The sequence below is a fragment of the Dipteris shenzhenensis genome, chromosome 17 (genome assembly GCF_047967505.1).
Source record: "Dipteris shenzhenensis isolate YYH24624 ecotype China chromosome 17, Dip_SZ_1.0, whole genome shotgun sequence".
Taxonomy (NCBI): Eukaryota; Viridiplantae; Streptophyta; class Polypodiopsida; order Gleicheniales; family Dipteridaceae; genus Dipteris; species Dipteris shenzhenensis.
The window spans coordinates 10,566,970-10,589,616 of record NC_141612.1 but is presented as its reverse complement, the minus strand read 5'-3'; the positions used below and the strand labels follow the sequence as shown (position 1 = coordinate 10,589,616).

The window sequence follows — 22,647 nt, the reverse complement described above, 5'->3', positions numbered from 1 at the left end:
ACCTTGGAGCTCCATAGTCTCGACTCAATCTCAGGGAGGGTTACCACATCTCTTATGATGATGGTTTGTCAGTGTTGTGTTTGGAACAACACGTTCCAAGATGATAGATCCTAAGTACCGACTGATCCTGTGATAGGAGCGGCTTATTGTGGACAAGTTTTCTACAGGATATCCAATCGTGGATCTTGACATGAGAGTTCTCGGATTGCATATTTCCATCATCTTTGGATCACATAGGCTGTTATTTTTATGATAGTTGACTATATGCATGTCTAGAACGGTACCCCACTGACTAGATATAGCCAACTGAATTTTTACTGATTATCCTCATGTAGGGGCATTCCGAGGATGGATCAGGGGACCATATCTTTGGTCAAGATTTTGCCCATTGATAGTTACATGAAGATTCTCCTTTTCATGTCTACATGTTGCAATTACGAAGCATTTGTGCATTTTTTTGCCTTTTCATGGTACCAAAGTGATGTTGGCATGGGACATAGTTCTACTTAGAGGAGGATGTGTATTGTTTATCTTGGAAGAGCATATTGGCCAAGCTTGTGTGAGGGCATGAATCTAGGGCCTCAAATTTTGAATCAGCTTCCTGTTCTTGGCATTAGTAATCCATGTACATGAAATTTTGAAACAATCATCTAGAATATCAAGTAGTCCTGACGCTTCGACTGGATTTCAAGCACGCAGTCGTATTTTATTTCTTTGAAAAGAAACGGCTTCCACAGTTTTGTGAAATACAATGTAGATGAAGATTCAACTGATTTCAGACCCTGTTTAAACAAGTAACCCAGCAGACCCTGTTTAAACATGGAACCCAGCTGATGAAATTGTCTAGGACTCTCTGTCATGACATGGTAGCTGCAAGTTGCACGATCTTTTGGAAGTCTGAATTGCTTATCAATTGGGGAGAACCTATCTACTTGCTAAGTTAAAGGTGTCTTGGAGCAACAATTCTCTTTATAGGATAACAACTTTAAGCTGTGCAGATTAAGCTTTTTCTTTGGACTTGGAGCATTGAGCATAAAAATTATGTTTGCATTGTGAGATAGCATTGTTTTTTCTGTTGGCTTCATCATAGAAATTGGGATCTTCATGGTGGTGACTTATTGGATACATGATTTTGTCTCGATGATGTTTGATGATTAAATCCATAGATGGGCAATTTATGCTGCAAATTTTGGCCCAAATCACTGACTTCTTGCACGAAGATTTTGTTGTGGAAGATTTTCTAATTATATTGTTGATAAATGGGGTGGTGATATTTGTAGAATGGATTGTCCTCAGAGGCTGTCATCATCAGACATGATGCATCTGCAGGAAAAAATGCTGGAGGTCATCGCTCTGGAGCTTTAAGGGCAACCCTCTGTGTCTCTTCACAGGTTTGACATCTAATGCTCAGCGCTTTAGTTAGTTCTTTGCATCTGATTTAAATCCAAATTTGAATGAGAACATAACAAGTTGAGAAAAATGAATATAGCACAACCTTTTCTGTGAATCCGTGGCAGACTGAAATTTCTCAATCTGAGTACCAACCCAAAACAACTATATGATGTAGGGGTGATTAATTGTTTCTTGTCATGGTCATTGTTTCTTTATTGTACCACAGACGCTCCTCTACCATCAGCCTTATATTTTTATTCATGCTTTGATTGACAAACGCCTCTTTGAATGCGTTTTTTGCAGTTCATGCTGACTTTTTAATAAATTCCACCTCTTTTATTTTACTGTTTGGGTGATTGTTCTGCACAAATCTTCTTAGCGTACCTCTGTCACTCTGCTTAAACTTTTCTTAGTGTCTAGTATTTTTGGTTTATTTGATGTTTCACATGTCTATAACCCCATCCATATGTTTCCTAGTGTGGACTAGTGCATTTATATGCTCGAGGAAATATTGCATGTGACGATCTTATTAGACACAGGGTTGAAGATATTGGGCATGTCTCTTCTATTTCTCGCTATCCTTGAGTCTTGGACGGATGGACTTCATAGACCCTCAGCTCCCCCGTGTTAATATGGACAGTTCTCGAGGACAGGGGTGTCCCTGAGGATCTAGTATCTACACCGAGCCCCTGGATCTTTCCGATCTAGGTATTATAGAGTGGGGCCAGGGGGGATTCTCCAGCCATTGTGCGATGGGGACCGAGAGATGGATGGGACCCTAGACTTGCTTGAGTGGTAGAGCGTCAGAGCAGTGGGTCGCTTGACCTAGCCCCAGGCACTCCGAAGCATGATGGACATGGCGGCACCTCTTGCGCTGTCCCCTATGTGAGGTACAGTGGGATTTGTGCGAGTGGTTTTGGCCATCCCTAGTAGGGCACTCGGAGAGATGTATGGAGGTGCCTTTTTTTCTTGTACGCGACACGCATAGGTCATCGCCTTCAACTGGAGGTTGGGTCCTTTTGAGAGAGTGACATTGGCTTGAGCAGCAGGTGTCCCAGGAGGTCATGTTCATATATTGGTCGTGCTTGTGGGCTAGCCGCCGGCCGCGGAAGATGCTTCTTTTGGCTGGTTGCCCATGGGGGTCTAGTTATCGGCCCCTGGCTAGAGCAGATGCGCGTTGATGGGAGGTGCCGAGGGTTTTCTGTGTTGAGGAACAGGATGCGACTCTCCTTGCTCCGCAGCATGTTGTTGCGGACAAAAACAAGCCTCTCCCTCTGTACAAGCCTCAATCGGCTCTTTTTCTTTGTGTGTATGAGGGAGAATGTGGAGCAGTGGTTTTACATGGAGAGGCACTTGTACCTTGTGTAAGCAAGGGAATGGTGAATCTCTGTAGGTTTGGGGTGCTAGCTGCAAAAGGCTGCCACCACTTGCACTCCTGCTACACAACTGTCTTGTCCCTTATGGCATACATACAAGAGAATGATCCCTTGCCATCATGAAAGGTATTGAGCTGGTCTATGAATTTTGCCTGAAATACCCAATAAAAATCACTAAACTCATAATGCTATAATTGCAAGACTGTAGACCAAGTGGTTGGAAAAGACGAGCAAAGACTAATGGACCTAGAACTCATATACCGCTCAATGGTTGTGATCAAACCACTCTGCAGCTTGTAGTCAGTTTTTTGACACTTGCCTCTTCAAATGGGATGAAGGACAAATCGAATAGTGTGCAGAGGAGAGTGCATCATATTCCACCTAAATTATGATGTGCAAAGTTAAAACCACAATTAAAATTGGGAACCTTGCAAGTTTACATTATTAATAGAGTCATGGACCATGGCTCATAGAAAAACAAGAACAGTATGGAGAATGGAAGAGAAACCATTCAAAGTTAACTCACAGAAATGATAAAATCTCACCTTGCCACACACGTTATGTACTTTTTGCATTCTGTCTGCCGGAAGATCCTTCATATGATTCAATGGCTCCACCATCTTCTTCATGAGCTCACACGCAAGCCCCATGGTTGCGTCTTGTCTATTGGCAAGATGTAGAAGCTTCAAAATTGTCTTTATGATAAGACATTGGTCCCAAATTGTATTGCCAAGAACATGAGGCTCCATGAGTTTTCACTTTTTTCTGTTTTCTAGCTCCGCCACTTTGTCCATTCGTCACTTACAACCATCCTTCCTTCTGCTCGCTTGACATCCAGCAAACTACCTGAAACATATGTTTCTAAACCTCATCTTAGAAGGCTTTAAGAGGTGATGATCACTCAATGTGCGGAATAAATGGAGTGCTCACTGCTTCCTTGTTATGCAAGTCACAATTCTCCTGGCTATGTCAAGCACGTGCTTCACTGAATCTAGCTGGCCAGTGTCCACAAATAGCAGGCCATTGTGCAAGGAGCGAAAGTTATGTTTCCTCAAGCATGCCACTAGCTAGAATACGATTAGAGACATTGTCCATCACAACCTGGATCACAGTTTTTGATCCCACCTCCTCTGTTACTTTCTTGACATTGTTATAGATGTACATGCCCATCTTTGTGTGACCACAAGTGTCTGTTACTTTACTACAATGTTTTTGTTTTTACGGAGTTCCTGGTTTTATCTGTACATCAGGACGTTTAATGTGTGTCACATTGTATGATTTAAAGTTGCTACCTGAAACATGCTATAGCAAGAAATACAATTTTTAGTTCCCCATCTAATTGACAGGAACAAAGGTTTTTTGCAGTAAACACTTTGTTTCTTGAATATTCTGAAACATTGATGTGACGCTCTTGTTTTGGGTTATTGTTGGTCTCAGGTTGGCTGCAAAATGGGTTGCACATTCTGTGCAACAGGTGCTATGGGTTTTAAGGGCAACCTCTCTACAGGAGAAATAGTAGAGCAGCTAGTTCATGCCTCCCAAGTCACACAAATCAGAAATGTTGTCTTTATGGTTGGTAGTTAGTATGTATATAGATTTTTTAAAATTTTGTGTGTATTATCAGGAGGAGAATGAACCATAAGAATGGAAATTTATTACTGGAATGTTGTGTTTCAGGGAATGGGTGAGCCTATGAACAATTATGCAGCAGTTATACAAGCTGTTCGCATCATGACTGGACAATGCTTTCGTCTTTCACCGAAACACATTACTATATCAACAGTATGTTTCAACCCTCTATGGCATACATACAGAACCTGAGTGTAGAGCAAAAAACTTATGCTACATTGAACAAGATAGCTGGCAGTGTTGTGGGTTGCTCAGTAAGTATTATCTGTAGGGATACTCCATGAATCTGACAGGATCTTTGATGAGATTAATGCCTGACATGGTGAGATAACGTTGAGACACCATATGGAACGGATGCGTATTGTTGTTGGTCAATAATTCAAAGATCTGCATTATATAATAGGATAATGTGTGACACCATCAGAGAAAGTGAGGCACCATACATAATCCATTTGTATTGATGTCAGCCACGAATGTCGAGTTATGAACTGGATAATAAAGATTAGTATTAGTTTTTTGTGTGAACTAAATAGGCAACCAGCTTTATGACATGTATGTGCATTGGTGGAAGGCTTATGAAAACATAAAGAAGTGAGTTTAGTAATTAGTATAGTAAATAGGAGATGCAGTTATGTTAGGAAGTGAAGATGCATGATTACAACTATCAAATGTCGGAAACCCGTTAGTGTAGTTTATCCTTTAACTGCCCATTTTGGACGTCAGATAGGAAATGCTTGACCAGTGCATCTCGATAATCAACGACTCTCCCCATTTCTGTGTATTCATGTGTGAAGAAATAGTGGGTGAATACACAGTGATATCTCCCTCGGATCTCGTAGTACCTAGGGCAATGCATCAACACATGCTCCACCTCCTGTGTGTCGCAAAGCAAGTCTCAGATCGTGTGGCTGCAATTTCACGTCCTGCCTCAATCTGGAATCAATTGAGATGAAATCTTGAGCTGGTTCATGGTGGTCCGTACTACATGAGAAAGTTGAAACTGTAGGTACCCTGCTGCCTGGATGAAACTGTCCTTGCTTAAGTGGAGGAAATGCTCTCTGTAAGATGCGTTGTTTCTCGTATGTGGCTTCCAAGGGCACACCCTTGTGTCCTATGGATGTATATCTGCCATAGATCGTCCCCAATGATCTAATGAATCGCCTGCTGTGTCAAGCATAAGAAGGGGGCATCTAGTGAGTACTGATATGGCGATAAATAATGAATAGTTTTGTCTCTTCCCCATTTCAGCATCTCTGCTATTAGGCCTTGTGAGTCCGGAGCCTTCCCATTGGTAATTTTTCGATGCTCCCTCTCTATGCATTTTTTTGTGATAATATCATCTGTGGCCTTTATCAAGAAATGGTGGCTGGTCTTTTCTCCCCTCTCTCTCATGAGTTCCTTGACAAAGTCAATTATGCCTTCTTGTGTCACGTTCTCAATCTGTGGTTTGTTTCCATGTAGCTGTTACAAGAACTTTTCTTTTTGAACGAACTCTCAGGGACTCTCTTCTTCTTTCTTACTAGCTGCTTGTATGCTCTTTCCCTTGTTCTTTACTTGCCGTGTTTGGTGTTTTCCATGTAGGTGTCATCGCGCACATGCACAAATGTGTGCGCTTGCGTAAGTGCATGTTTGTATTGTGTGTATACGTACATATGTGTTTTGCATGTGCATGCACGCGTGTATGCGTATGCATATGCATGTGCATTGTGTATAGGTACATACATGTGTGTGTGCGCGTGCACATGCATATATGTATGTGTAAATACATAATAATGTGTGGACATGCACCTCCCAAAACATGTACGTACGTGTGTATATGTAATTGTATTAACGAGTGGGGGTGTGCATGCGCACACATGCTCATGCACACATACATAGAGATGCGCATTCATGTCTGCAATTTTTCTTTGTTTTTCTATATCTCATTGGTTAGGGTGAGACTGATCAGTGTTATAAATGGTTAATGTATCACATCATGCTAGGGTTTACATATACTTTAGCCCTATTGTAACCTCGGGGAAGTAATGGTGCCTTCAATTTGGCTTGGCAAAGATGGATGTATAAAGCCTTACTGTGATGTGATAAGAAGAATGCTAACTTTGTCTTGTTGGATATTGCAACAGGTGGGCATCATCCCCAAAATATTGTCTCTAAAAAGTGACCTTCCAGATGTGAATCTCGCTGTGTCATTGCATGCACCTACACAAGAGCTTCGGTGCCAGATTGTGCCTGCTGCTCGAGCTTTCCCTTTATCAAAGCTGATTGCAGCCTTGGATTCCTACTTGAAAGAAAGGTTTTATCATCATTCTCTATTATTTGAAATGTTCGGTGACATGATTTGTCTGTACATAGGGTGTAGAGTTCAATAGCTGCTTGAATCATGGAATGAGGTTTCTCAAGTCTGATCCAGGGTTTTAGAGCTATATGCTCGATGTGAATGAGGTTTCAAGGAGCTGTCATGTGAGGTAAAGTCAATGATTTGGAGAAAGAGTCCTGTCAATACAGAAGCATAGGCAACTAGGATGCAATGCTGCATTGTGCATGCACGCACCAAGTACTTCAGGAGGCATATCCATGTGTATTTTAATATGAACAAGAGTTAACCCTTGGAATAGTTGTAAACATTAGTCCCTTGGTGTAGCCATAAAGACTCTTGGTGGTGAGCAGAGGGGGAATGGTATGCTAAATAGGCAGCTTGTTGGATGCTTTGTCTACCTTACCACCATCTCTCACGACATTCCCTATCAATGGGATGTGTGAGTCAGCATATGAGCAGTGCATTGGCACATTGGAAGGTGGCAAAAGGAATTCTCAGACTGCTGTTTTAAAAAAAAAATGGGTATCATATTTGTGGATTAGGAAGCAATTACAAATTTGGATGGGGCTTGAAACATAGATGGAATTCATTATTGGGATCCCTTTCTTTCTTGGTGGCTTTCTTAGTTCTTAGAGAAACCAACAGCAAACACCAGTTGCATTCATGTTCGATTCGAGAGCATTGGAGAATCTACCACGCACACGTAATTCAGCAAGATCAACTGTCATATTTAACAATGAACATTAAGAACTATCCCATGCTCAGCTTTGAAATAGGTTAAAATCTCAATGTTCAAGTCGAGAGCATTGAAGAATCTACCATGCATTATAATTCAGCAAGGGCAACTGTCGTATTTAACAATTAAGAGCTTCTTGTCATCTTGTCATTAAAAGCTGTCTATCTTGGTGAATTAGCTGACATCTGCATACAAGAGAGTGTGAAAGATTCAACGGTTACACATGAATATCACAAACAATGATCCTCATACCACTGAGGCTATCCTAAAAAGCCTCGCTACATTACACACCTTTCTCCATCGGCTGCAGATACACATCCCTTGCCATTTGCTGCTACACACAACTTTCTACCCTTGTCCTCGCCATCCGCTGCTATACATATCTCGCTTGCCTAATTCATCACTCTCTTGACCTCACCACCCCTCCCCTTCACCATTCGTCAATGTCTACACCCTATCCTCGCCATCAGCTACTGTTTTTATCAGTCTCCTCTCCTTCTCCTCCCCTTCTCTTTGACTCTCTGGCTCGACCAGCGGGCATGTATGGCAGCCCTTGTTGGGGGCAAAACCTATTAGAGACAGAGTGGGCTCGAGTTGAGAGGCTTCAGGTTCTCTTGCTTTTAACGGATGGTCTGCATTAAACCCCTAGTCCCACACTAGATAGTCTTGGCTGAGTTCGGAGCATCCCCACTACAGCTTGATGTGGCGTTTCAGGTTACCACGTATCTCTACCGCATTAGATAGTATGGCTCTTGCATCATAGGGCGATGTAGGCTTCCTTGGCTGGCCTTGCCCTCGTCCATGGCACCGGTGGTAAAGTGCGACCAAAGGTGTTGATATGCACACACTTGCAGATTGTTTGAGAGCCTAGGCTACACATAGATAGTTTACCTCCCTTCCAGTACAACATCGAGGCCCCTCCATCTTGCTTACACATCACGATGTGAACCAAGTCATTAGAGATCTCTTACATCTACACACATTTAGGACTTGGTTAGCACCCCGGGAGCTCCTCATCAAGATCAGCTTCTATAGAGACCACTACCTGCGGATTACAGACAAGGGCTTCATCGATCCACCAAAATACACACGGATTTATCTCCCCCACTCCTCGAGGATATTGATTGGATTTCATCACCACCTCCGCATTGAGAGTGGTTGGGCAGAGGACATACCCAGAGAGGGCGGCATTTGCAATTTATTGCGATCACTGGGAGATCTAGTCAGGGGAGCACTTTGCTTTCAGATGCCCTCGTCTACTATGAGATCAGAGGTCGCTATCACTACCTCTTCACAAACGGTTTGGGACCCCTATGCAGCCTCTTCTCCTACCCAAATCAGAGATGCTTGGCAACCTTCATTCATGAGGTTTTTCAACACAATGAGTCATTGCTCCGGACACGAATGGGAGATGAGGATACTCAGCTAGGCTCCTCCTAGAGCATGATCACTAAGTTTTTCCAGCTAGATATCATCGACTTGCAAGTGCTTACAGAGACGGTAGATCTGAGGATTGGAGATAGAGATACGATAGACATGCCAGTGGATTGAGACACATATCATATTAGGAGACCTTTCCTTCATGCTCAATAGACCGGAGACACGACCCACAGGGGTGACAGTGCTGTAGGGACATTGCCAAGAGACCACAATGGGCCACGCATGCCCACAGCTGCCAATGTCCCATCACATGTTTTCTGCTACCACAACGGCCTCACATGGCAGCTCCCCTTCTTAGGATTGATGCCTCGCCTCGGAGTTTATTTTTGTTGGGATAAGTATGGTCAAGGGCTTGCTCTGTGGTGCATGTGTGCATCTAGGGGAGTCACATGTTTGTGTGTGTGTTGTAGAGGCACATCTAGTGCTATGATGTGTCTAGTGTGTGACCTAAGTGATGATGTAAGCCAAAGGCCCCCACATGGGAGGTTCTTTTGATTTAGGCCAGTCCCACTGATGTAGGGGCTGATTGCCACTGATTTAGGGGAGGTGTCTACACCATCCTCTCTTTATATAAAATGGAGGTCATTCCTTCATTCTAGTATATGGATTTTGCCTCACTTGTGCTCTCACTCTTTGTGCCATGATGCATCTCTTCTACCCCACGCTCCTCTACATTTGGTATCAGAGCTGGTAGGCTTTGTAGAACTCATTTTGGTAGTGTCACCTCATCATCTTCTCCAACACCTCTTTTTGAGCTTTCTTCCTCCTCCTTTCTCAGAAATTGCTTACCTCTGTTCTCTCCATTCCTTGCGACTTTTGCCAAGCCCTTCTAGCTGGAGTTTCTACACTATGGGATGCTCCTCTGGCCCAGAGCATTTTCCTAGATTTGGAGTATTCCACCCGCGCTGATTTAAGCAAGCTGAGATGAAAAAATGCGCAATTCTGCTCTTCTACTCAACCATTGTCTAAGCCCTCCGAGCACAAGTTGGTCCATGCCTAGAGCTTGTTGTGCTGATGAATTTTGAAGGCCAATGCTTATTGGAGCAAGGAGAAATCAAAGAAAAGACAATCAAAGAAGGCGCAACTCTTCCAAACAAAAAGGCGCACTATTTCAGCAATGCTCTGTGGTAAACTTACTTGGGTATTCAAGCTTTAGTTTTGCACATAAAGCCCTCTCAAACTCTTCTTTAGTTGTGTGAATTGTGCCCTCTAAGTTGAGCTAGTCTACTGCAATGCATTTTTGACAGTTTTGGACATTTGATGCTAGAGTAAATGCTAGAGTGATGCTTGATGATTAAAGTAATGCTAAAGTCCAGATCAGAGAATGCATTTTTAGTTTGAAATTCAGTTGGGACTGATCTTTTTTAAAATGCCAAGCTCTGAAGGTTCTTCTAATGCTAATCACTTGAAGAAGACTATAAGAAGGACAAAATTCAAAGTGAAGAAGACCCAACCAAGAAACTTTGGGAGAAGCCAACAGGGTATGAATATGCTAAACAATTAGGATTCTCTGAATTAATCTCTAGCAATCTACATTTGTATGGTGAGGGAGATTTCTTTGTTCCACAAGATTAGTCATTTTGTAAGAGAGTAGACACTGCATGACAAAGGTAAGACCCTCTCATGGCTACTTATAAAATTGACAAGTTCAATGGCCAAGGATTCCATACTTGGCAGATGAAGATAAAGTTTATGCTTATGAAGGGAAATCTATGGGACTTGGTCAAGGAAGGAACTCAAACCTCTCAGGAAGGTGAATCAACTACAACAAAAGGTAAAGGAAAAGCCACTGACTCTACTTCTACACTTGCAAATGCAAAGGGAATTGAGAAAGTCTATGCCATCATTGCATTAGGTTTGGGTGATGACTATGTACACCACATTTCAGATTTGGAATCCCCTTTTTGCATGGCACAAGTTAGACATACTGTTTGGTGCTAGCTCTCATACTTCAAATTAAATATGAAAATTAAGTTCTTTGAACTTAAAATGGAGGCAGATAATGTTGCTGCCCATGTCAACACTATGAGAAGTATTATGACACAACTAGCTTCAATTAATTCCCCTGTCACTGAGGATGATGCTATGGCAGTACTTTAAAAGAGCATGCCTCCGGATTTTGACAATGTGGTTACTACTTTGAAGAATCTTCGTCAACCCTCATTAGAAGGCATCATTAGTGCCTTACAAGAAGAGAAAAGAAAGAACACTCCAAGAACGGGCAAAATGCATACAGAGGCACTTGCAGTGAAGTTTTCAAAGAGCAAGTATAAGACTTGTAAACACTGGGGAAAAAACAATCACCTTGAGAAGGATTGTTATAGAATCAATCCTTGCTCATATTGTCAAAAGAATAATCACTTTGAAAATTTTTGCAATGAGAAGAAGAGGACTATGACAAATCTGGTTAAAGAGAGAACTCCATCAGCAAATGCAGCATCCAGCTTTGTGGTAGAAGACAAGGACTTTGCCTTTTGAGCAACTTGTCTTTGAATTTTTGTTTATCATCACTTGGTCAAATTTTGAGGTTCTCTGTCTGAAGTAGTACTTCAAAATGAATGCTATGTGTTTTGTCTTTTGTAAATCACCTCTGGTCACCATATGATGTAGGCCATGTGATATGTGTGTTTTGGTCTATCCCATTTTTGTGAACCTTGCCCTTGGGCACCTTTGCTAGCATGAGATCCTAAGACAGAGATTTATCCTTGACCACCATGAGATGGCCAAGTGTGACCACCGTGAGATGGCATGTTAAGCTATGAATCTAGATGTATCCTTGACATTGCAAGAGGCAAACCCTTGAGGGGAGGTATGTTGGGATAAGTATGGTCAAGGGCTTGCTCTATGATGCATGTGTGCATCTAGGGGAGTCACATGTTTATGTGTGTGTGTTGTAGAGGTACATCTAGTGCTATGATGTGTCTAGTGTGTGACCTAAGTGATGATGTAAGCCAAAGGCCCCTACATGGGAGGTTCCTTTGATTTAGGCCAATCCCACTGATGTAGGGGCTGATTGCCACTGATTTAGGAGAGGTGCCTACACCATCCTCTCTTCCTATAAAATGGAGGTCATTCCTTCATTCTAATACATCGATTTTGCAGCACTCAGGCAGCGTGTTACACTATGGGACCACCCTACTATCTTCATGGATGAGGATCTCACATCTATGCAGGTGGAAGAGCGGTGCACCCTGCTTCAGCAGCGAGATGTAGCCCGTTAGGAGGGGAAGTGGGCTGTCGTCCGAGATGGCCGCCTATTAGTTGGCCCCCACCGCCGAGCCCCGCCAGGTACTCCAGACATGGTAGCAGACTCCCCTCCCAAATAGGTAGACATGGTCTATGAGATTCAAACTCAGCACACAGTACCCTTGGCATGCACCATATGGAACTGTAATGGTACCCTATGGTTTGACCCTGGGAACTTCTCAGAGTCATACACTGGACGCGACATCGTTTTCTATACAGAGACACATGAGAGCCCCGAGCACCCTCTCCCCTCGGTCAGTGGCTATACTTGGGAGTCAGTATTTCGTGAGGAGACTAGATATATTGGGGGGGTCCGAGGGTCAGGTGGAGTTGCAGTACTCCTTCGTTCAGCGCTCGCGAGCTTGACATCCGTGGTTAGATGGGATGTCCATGCCCGTTACCTATGGCTCCGATTCCGATGCCCCTCCACACGCGACCTCTTTATTGCAGTCTGCCACTTTCCTTCTGAGACTTCACATTTCGCACGGATGCTTCGTGAGGATACGGGGGTATCCCCCTATCTAGATCTCTACTCAGACATTGTGGAGTTCTCCAGACGCGGAAAGGTCCTCCTAGTTGGGGATTTCAACGCAAGGATAGGTGCACATCAGACATCACTCCTGGACTTCCACTCAGATCCGGTCCTATTACCTGAGATGGACACAGAGGACTCGGGCTTCCCCCGCTCCTCGGCTGACAATCGCGCTCCCGTTACTGGGTATGGGCAGGCTCTTTTGGACCTTGGACGTATACATGATCTGGTCTTCTACAATGGACTAGACCGGTGGCCTGCCTCCTGTGGTTTCACATGTTTCCCACATGGCGGAGGAGCCAGTGTCGTCGACTACATTCTGGGATCTCCTGCTTTAGCCCCACAGATCACTGACTTCCGCACTGCACCCTTACCCCCAGGAGCCGATCACACTTATCTGTTCTTTCATATCCTTGCGCCCCGAGCCCCTCCCAGCCACACCCCGCACTACACTACCTATCATGATATACACTTCGATCATAACCTCTCACCTGATTACTCAGCCCACCTAGCCTCCCTCGTCAGACACATAGACACCATACCCTCTCTAGATCACCGAGCCACCCTTATCACCCACTCCCTTCACAATGCAGCGTGCCACATCTTTCCTTTCACTACTCGGTCCACTTGCCCTCCACCCGCTGGCTCCACCCCTTGCAACAGCTGGTATGATGACGAGTGCAAAGCATTACGCCGCACACTCCGACTCACGACCCAGCGAAACGCTAGGGCCAACCCACGTCTCACCAGGGATTATCGTCAACTAGTCTGTCGCAAGAAGCTAGCCTTCTTGCGTCAGAATGAGGATACGCTACTGAACATTCTGTTTAGTAGCAACTCCAAGGATTTCTGGAGGAAATTTCTAGAACGCCGACCCCCCTCCCCCCTCACAGACACTTCCCTCTGGCACACCTACGCAGGCACACTCTATGATATCCCTGATCAGCCTCCTCCCGACCTCTCAGCCACCCCGTGCCCCACTTCTTGTATCCTCTTCACAACCCAGGGAGTCACCCATGCAGCGCATAAGCTTCATAACGGTCGAGCTAAGGATCATGAGGGCCTATGCACAGAGTTTGTTGCCTATGGCATCAAAACTCTAGCCCCCATCCTGGCAACGCTGTTCAATGAAGCTGTCTGCCGCGGGTCCCCAGAGCCTGGACCCTGAACACTATCACACCCATCCACAAAGCAGGAGATCCCATGGATCCAGGGAATTATAGGACCATCATGGTTTGACATGTTATGTCCAAGATCTATGCATCAGTGTTAGATGGCAAGGTCAGTGCTCACGCAGAGGTACAGGGGCTCAGGGCATCTGGACAGGCCGGCTTCAGCGCGGATCACTCGACTTACGATCACATTTTTACACTTAGAGGGATCATTGAGGAGGCCAGACACAGGAGACAGAGAGTATATTGTTACTTTGTGGATTTCCACAAGGCATTCGACACCGTTCCTCGCGCCCGACTTATCAGACGTCTGCAGGAGTTAGGCTACGACTCGGTGATTATCTGGGCAGTAGTGTTGTCTTCTCAGGCCCAATCTTCACGATGCGCCCGGCCATGCAGGCCAGGATCAGCCGGGGATACGCCGCTCTTGCCAGGCTAGAGCGACAGTGCTACCACTCCCACTTCCAAGATCCGCGGACCAAGTCTCTCCTTTTTTATTCTTTGGTCCGTCCAACAGGCATGTACGGTAGCCCTTGGTGGGGAGTCGACCTTTCAGACACAGAGTGGGCTCGAGTCGAGCGCCTACAGATACTGATGTTTGCTCGGATGATCCGCAGCAAACCCTCGGTACCACACCAGATCATTCTAGCAGAGTTCGGCGCCTCACCCCTACAACTTGATGCAGCTTTTCAGGCTATCACCTATCTCCACAGAGTCAGGGATTTCAGCTCCTCCGTCGACGATCGCCTCCGCCTACCTTGGCTAGCCCTATCCTCCTCTATGGCCTTATCCGTTGATGGGGACCAGCGATGCTAGTATAGTCGTCTTTCCAGTTGGTTCACCCGACTGGGCCTCGACTTAGACCGGTTGCCTCCTTTTCAGTACAGCCTCGACGCTCCACCATCTCCCCTCTCCCCCACTGACCAGGAGGTCAACTGGCTCATTCGAGCGGATCTGCTCCAGCTCCACACTTGGCGGACATGGTTTCTTCACTCGGAGCTTCCTGTGAAGCTCGACTTTTATCGCCGACACTGCCTCGAGATCTCACAGGAGGGCTTCATCACACCTCCGGGTTACACACAGCTTCATCTACCACATGTGCTCCGGATCTCCCTCGGTCAGTTTAGGGTCTCATCACACCGATTACGGATCGAGAGCGGACGCGCAGAGGGTATCCCACGAGAGGACCGCCTTTGCCCACTTTGCGACTTGCAGGAGATTAAGTCGGAGGAGCACTTTGCTTTTAGATGTCCTATCTATTATGCCATTCGAGGCCGGTACCACTGCCTCTTCTGCGACGGATTCAGCTCCCTCCCACACATGCTGTAGTTCCCGGATCAGCGATGCCTAGCCGCTTTCCTACATGAGATGACTCGCCACCGAGATACCTCTCTTCGAGCACGGCGACACGAGCAGCGCACACAGCACGAGGACACCCAGCGGCCTATCACTGACTTCTTCTAGTCACAGGATACCTCTTCTCAGTCTAGCCGACGACGCGGACGTGAGCGAGAGCCAGAGCCACGACAACTGCGCCAGCGGACAGACTCACACATCCAGGTCCATGACATCTCGTCTCTGCTCTCTGCCCGCCCCACCGGGGTTACCGTTGCTCTCATCCACAGGGCCACCAGCCGCCCCCGACGACCGAGCTCGACTAGGCCGCGTGACGTTAGAGGCCAATCATCTATCGCAAGGTTTTTTCTGACCTCCCATTTGATGGCCCCTCTATGATTGGTCTCTGACGATCACCACCTGCACATGTTATACTGTATCTCCCCCATCTGTCCCATTTTTGGTGCCCCTCCCTTCTTTTTTGTATCATCTGGAGGTAGACACATATTTTTTGTATCAGGACTAGACACACAGTCCTTCATAACCTCTTTTTTGTTGAAACGGTTGGCTGGCCCGTTTTGAGACCGCCACCGTTATGCTCATTGTATCAGTTATCTTTAGTCTCATAGACCTTCACGGTCTCCCGAAGACTTTAATAAACTTTCTTTCTTTCTTTCTTTCTCACTCTTTGTGCCATGATGCATCTCTTCTACCCCACACTCCTTTACAATTTTTGTACTCATCATGGGTGTTGATGCCTGGTTGGTGGCTCCACCCCTCAGAACTTTGTATCATGTTTCTTTTAGTCTCACAAGCCCTTTGGTTTCCGATTCCTTTGAATAAACTCTCTCTCTCTCTCTCTCTCTCTCTCTCCTGCTTCATCAGCCTCTTTCAAATCAGCCCCTTATCTGCCTGTTTCATTAGCCTCCAACAGCTGCCTCTCCTCTTTTCTCCACCTCTTTCTTTCTATTTCGTCAGCCTCCAACACCCCCCTCTACCTCTTATTTTTGCCATCAGCTTCACCTCTCTTTTTCTTGCTCGTCAGGCCTCAATCAGCCCCTTATCCTTTTCCTCGCCAGCCCTTTTGGTTGCACAATCAGCCCTTCTTCTCAGCCCAACCGTTTGTATGTGAATTTGGCCACATCCCATTGATCAACTAGCGATGATATGAGTTGGTCCTAGAGGAAAGCATGGTTCTTTGACTACTCAAGCATCATCTACTTCCATACTTTCTTGGATAAACATATGGATTAAGAAGTGTAAAAATACTCAGCTCAGACTTTTTGGCTCAGGCATTTTAGCTCGGTAGATTTTAATCCCCAGATAGGGGGTAGAGGCAGAGAGATCAATACTTGTATAATTCGCGTCTCACCTCCAATTTGAAAAACTGGTGCACACAATAACACAGTCACACACTCTATTACTCTTTAAGACCTTACCAGTCTTAAGGGGGAGTGTAGAATTCAAGACCTAATTAAGATCTTGCATTAAGCCTTAATGTAAACGGTGATCCTAGAGGACACACCTCTTGGTAACTGTCACCACAAGCTCTATGTAACACGTTTTTCATCAATCAATAGCACAATTGATTCATAGCAATGCGCCTCTATACGTATCTATACCACGTGGAAGGATTCTCCTAGAAAATAATCTTCGACTACATTTATGAATCCGGCTTCGTCTCAAACGTCAGCCTTGTGCATCATGCGTTTTTCTTTTTTCAATTCGGATTCATGTAACAAGCCATGTGGAATAGCCCTCTCCTTCTTCTTGACTCATCAGGCATTTTCCTCTTTTCCTTTTTGTGCATCTTTGTGTGTGAGGAATATAAGCACTAGGAGCCCTTGAAGCCATCAAGCTTGGACTCTTGTGTGCCTGGGGTTTAGACTACTGCAAAGAGCCAGCCAGCCTCGAAGTCTAGACATGTGCCCCATACCACATGCCTTTCCTCTAGCTGCTACTCCCAGGCTAGTAGGTCAACATCTAGAGGAACCCACTCCTTGGGCCCCTGGTAATAAGCCCCAGGCCTATACTTTATAGCAGAGGTTGTGAGTCTATACTTTACCATGCAAGATACTACAAGGTATCAAGCATCTGAAGTTCTCAATCGGAACTTCATTAGCTCTTAGCAAAGTGCTCGGCTTTGCCAAGGCTAAACATTTGAACCTTAAACCAATTATTAATGTTAAGGGGCCCATTGGTAATGGTTCTGAATTCCTTGACACATAGGAATTCTGATGCAACCCCAAGAGTATCTATAGTGTCCCATGCCACTATAGAAGTGCCCCTCAAGATGACCTATCTGGATCATGAAGTGCAGATCTTTGTTGGATCCATGTTCTCCTCAAGATTTATTTTAATTTTCAGATTTTCTCCTCCCCCCCTTAAAAATAAAATAAGGGATCCTAGACCTATTGGGCAGAACCTCAGCGAAGCACGCAACTTGACTTCGGCTGTCTTACAGACATGAGTAGCTTCATCCATACGATCGCCTCTTACGAGAGTTACCTCTAAGTTACTAGGAGGAATCCTCTTCTTTTCTTGCTTCACCAACAGGAGAGTAAATCCAAGACGTCCCACCAGAGAGGGTTGCTTGATCTCAAGTGTAGCAAGAATTCCAAGTATTCCTCCTGCTAAATCCAAGCAGAGGATACATGAATTGGTTCATTTTCGATTCATTTGTTATCCGAGCAAGATCGCACTCAAAGATAGCGTAACTATTGAAAAGCTCACCTAAACGGCATGGCCATGTTAACAAGTGAAGGTTAAGTCTCTAATTACACAACTTAAAATTATATCACATGGAGTTTTAGAACACTGGGTTAGCCAACCATGATCAAGTTACGATGCCTAGAGAGATGTGAGGTTGCCATTTTCATGGTGGCCGATTAGTCAGATCATGACTAATTAATCAAAATCTTGGCCTCAATTCCCGTGTCCCATACCATGGGAATCCACCTAGAAGGTGATTGTCCAAAAAGTGATTTTACCATGGGATAATGAAAAGTTGAACAATAATTCTTGACCAAGCAAAATACAAAAGATCAACTTTTCAATACCTCTGAAATTCAGTTTGGAACACAAGATATCTTCAAACTTTTAAACGTTTTAAAGACTTAAATTTTCTTAGAAGGGAAATCATGTATTGAACAAGAATTCAAAATAAAATATTATGAGGTGGCAACGATTAATGGAATCATTCAGGTGGCAAGATTTGATAACTACATATATACTACTTCACCCCAAAGATAAAAATGGTGGACTATTACAATGAGACCTCAACAATTCTTCAGGTTTAGGTTTGGATATAATTGTGGGTGCTAGCAGAGCAATACATTCAAGCAATTCTCCAAACTGATCTCTGTCTGGATTGCCACCTTCAGGGTGCTGCGCACAGCTCCAGATGTTAAAAGGGGCAACTATGCTGTTTGTTTGCACTACAAGTATGCTCAGGCTTTACAGCTTTGCAGCTGTCCAATCATTCCTGAGCTTGTAGCAGACTGCACATACAGTTGTTTAGTGGAGTTTGCCCTGTCATTGTATGATGACAACTCAGGGTCAAAAGACAACAACAGAAACTGAACTGGATCAAAGTGATTCGACATACTGTTTGCTCTGTTCAAGGCGAGTGATCAGCAGTTTAAACAGTGAACAAGTTAGACAGCAGCTGACGAGCCACTAGGCAGAGTTCTCCACAGAGATGGCAGGAGGAAAACTGGTCGACTTCCTAAAAGAGAGCTGTTGATGCTTGTGATTGGTAGGCCTGTAGTAAAGTAGAGCAGCAATAGAACTGCTAGGATAAGCAGCATAGAGGATATGGCGAGGAGCGCTTCGGATCGTGGCGAGGCTTCAGGGCACGCAAAGGGACCTCACGTGGGGCATGGCTGCTTGATTGTCAGAGGGTGGCCATGCCTTTCCCATTGACGTGGTCTCTCTCGCATACAAGATTCAGGGCCTGTGCATCCACAGCATTGAGTTTCATGAGGCGACCCCTCCCACTAGTCATCGACCTCTTCCTTCGGCGGAGGACAACGTGTGGGAGACAGTAGCCAACATCACGGCATGAAACATTTGGGTTGCTCGCTGCAGCTGGGTTATGGGCCAGCACCATGTTCCACCGTCGGCCACGTTGGTAGCCATCTGGCAGGACATCATCTTCACGCTTCGCGCCATTTGGGAGCGAGGCTCTCTAGGTTCTCGAGCTACCGTCGCATGGCGGGAATGTTTCTGCAAGGCTTGGCCTGCAGGTGTTTTCTACGACCTCACCCTAAGAGGGATCAGATGGTTGTATAGTCTGCCACCTTATTTGCCAACTTGTATGGTCGTCGTTTTTTTACAAGCATTAATAGAAGTTCTTTTCTCTGGAAAAAAAAAGAACTGCTAGGATAAGAGAGGGCAGAGAGAAACCTCCCTAAGTAAATCAAGCAATTGAATACAACATGGGCGTGAGTGCAGCATAGTTACCAGGGAACGGTGTTACCAACTTCTGGCGGCTGGAACGCCATTCTGTGAAGTTAGGGGGAACTGGAAAGCCAATTTTATTTTATTTATTATTTCATTTTTTTGTGAGGCTTAGCCCATATGGGCATATTGGAAAATTTTCTTCTCATATATAAGGGAAGCATCTAGTTATCCACATATGGGAAGCATAGATTATGAAATGTCCCACATGTGTGTTTTTCAAAGTTCTAGAGCTGAAATGGAAAGTTCAAAGTTGTAAAGAGTTAGTTTCTTTCATATTCTAGTATAGTTTTATGTCATATAATGACATGTCATATGATGTGGCATTCCGTTCCCCCATTCCCCCTTCCCGAAATGTTCCTGTTTGGACATCCGACGTCCTCCGGAGTGGTAGCATGAAGGAGGAAGTTGGCACACGTAGGCGAACAAAAGGACACAGGGGAGGCAAGTAAGGAGAAGAGAAAGGGGAAGACAAGTGGGAACATAACCATGAAAGGGGGTGAATGTTGGCAAAAGCGATGACCTATGGGCTTAGCTCACTAAATTACTTTGGAGTAATTTTGGGTAAGAATTAATAAAAGGTAAAAAAGAGTGGTAGGTAGACCTTAGGTCATAGGGTAGGACATTAATGACGTTATGTGGTTAGAAGTTTTGAAGAGGCCACACGATGTGGCAAGCCCCCACATACATCCACGATGGACAGGGGATGGTTGCCACATCATGGCACTATTCTGTTGGTCTATCTCTTGTGGCTGTGCCGTGTCACATAGACATTCACTCACCATGTCACTTACTTCAAGGCAGCCAGTTTTGCATCTAGTGCATGTGTTTGGTGCATTTTTATTGAGTACACTGTGTGAGAGGCCACAGCTCACCTCCTCACCTTCATACTCCTTAGTTGGTTTGCTGTATTTGTTAGAATTATTATTATAATTCAGCAGTGACCAATGTAATGTAATAAGTAGGTTAGGGGCACTTTTCCCTCATTTAGAGGTTTTTTCCCCTAACCACAGTTAGTCCACTAACTACGGTTAGTGAAGGATAAGGTTTTGTCACTTAGACAAAACCCATCTTACTCCTTGTATTAGTCACTTCTTCTATTGCAAGCACTACGTTCAGCTTCCTTGCTTCCTGCTCTCTCACTATCTCTCGTTTCTAACATTTGGTATTAGAGTAGCAAGACCCTGCTCCTAGCTTCCTTGCCCGCAAGCTTCTTGCCCAGCTACCCTGCCCCCTACTCTTCCTGCTCGTCATCCGTACAGTCCATATGTACAATATGTACGGACTGATTCCGTACAGCCCGTACACTCTGCCGTACAACCTGCGCTCCTCTACTGTACAGTCTTTTGCTACATCACGTCACATCGTCCGTACTGTGCCAGTCCGTACCTACTTCCGTACAACAGATCTGCGCCTGGTCGTGCGCATAGCCTGCTGGCTGCTATGTAGTACACAGCTTCAAAGCGATTCGACGTACTACCTTCCGTACGTGCCCGTACTACGCAAGAAGCTTGAGCCGTACATCCGTACAGCAGCAGTCCATACAAATAGCTGTCGTTCAATCCGTACTGTCGCTACAAATCCGTACAGTTGGGCATCAGTCGTCCGTACAGTTGGGCCCTTGTACCTTTCGTTGGCGTTGTACTTTGTGCAGGATTTTCTTGCAGGATTACTTTGCAGGTTTTTGCTTCACAGGTTCTTTTCTTTGCAGGAAATTTGGAGCATTTTGTATTCGTGGGCAGACATTTGCAATTGGTTGTTTGGCAGACATTTTTGTGCATTAGAGCCATTGTTTGGCTTGCATTTTGGGAGCATATTTGGGGCTTTTGCATTTGTTGCAAAGAATTGCAGAAATTTGGGGCTTTTAGTTCATTTGCGCCTTTCAAGTGCAATTTCTTGCAGAAATTTGGGGCTTTTGCAGGTAGAGTGCAATTTGTGCAACATTTGGGGCTTTCAGACCATTTGCCCTCTTTTGTATGCAATTTCCCACAAGAAATTGGGGCTTTTGCATTTGGGTTGCAATTTTGCAGGTAAAAGGGCAGTTTGGAAGTTTGCAGACAGTTTTGGACTCAGTACGAGTCAAATTGCAGACTTTTGTCACCTTTTGCAGATTCTATTTGCAGATTTTTGGGCATTGAGCAGAGCATTGTGGTGCATTTTGAGCCTTTGACAGGCTGTGACAGTATTTGTCACTGTGGGCATATTTTTCTTTGTAGATTTTACTTGTGCATCTTACATCCCAGGAAGGGATTTTACTTGTTCAGTTTGCTGTATTTCTGAGTTTATCTGGCAAAAATGGCACATAACAACTCAAATGAGGTGTTCGAGGTTCTTACACAGGAGGATAAGTTGGATGGTACCAACTACTCCTTGTGGAGTTTCATGGTTTGAAATATCTTAGTTGGCAGAAATCTTTGGGATTATGTCAATGGAGATGAAGAAAGACCAGATACAACGCCTATACCTGTCACTCCTACAGCTGGAGGCAGGGGTAGAGGTACAAATACAGCACAGGTAATTGGAGCAGCCGCTCCAGGAGCTCCCACAGCAGAGCATAAAAGATGGGACTCCAGAGATGCACAATCTCTTTCAGTAATTTCTCTTTCTGTCAAGAGGTTCATTATACCTCGTATTCGGTCATGCAAGACATCTATGGCAGCTTGGGTAATACTGGACAGTATGTTTGCAGTAAGAAACGATGCCAGAGTTTCCTTTCTGAAGTGAGAACTTTCCCATACACATATGGAGGAGGGAGATTCCATGAATTCTTACCTCACGAAGCTTCAGGATCTCAGGGAACAATTGCTGAACATTGATGAATTCATTCCGGATTCACAGATGATCTCCACCACCCTGAACTCTCTTCCTGAGTCCTATCTTGGTTTCCACACCTTGCTGAATTTGTCATTGAGGGGGGGCAGCAATCCTCTCTCCTTTCACGAGTTGGTAGGACTTCTGTTGCAAGAGGAACAAACATGCACGAATATGGCAACCCAGGCTGGCGAGCATGC

General features: G+C 44.8%; 1 protein-coding gene across 1 annotated transcript in view; it reads left to right on the top strand.

Moving 5' to 3' along the window:
- Positions 1–22,647, top strand: part of LOC147891672 (Radical SAM superfamily protein) — an 86,072-nt gene that overhangs the window by 47,551 nt on the left and 15,874 nt on the right. The window contains exons 3-6 of the mRNA XM_087388468.1: positions 1,281–1,391; positions 4,206–4,340; positions 4,446–4,550; positions 6,521–6,690. Coding sequence (XP_087244594.1) covers positions 1,281–1,391; positions 4,206–4,340; positions 4,446–4,550; positions 6,521–6,690 — 521 coding nt within the window. The remainder of the gene's footprint in view (positions 1–1,280; positions 1,392–4,205; positions 4,341–4,445; positions 4,551–6,520; positions 6,691–22,647) is intronic.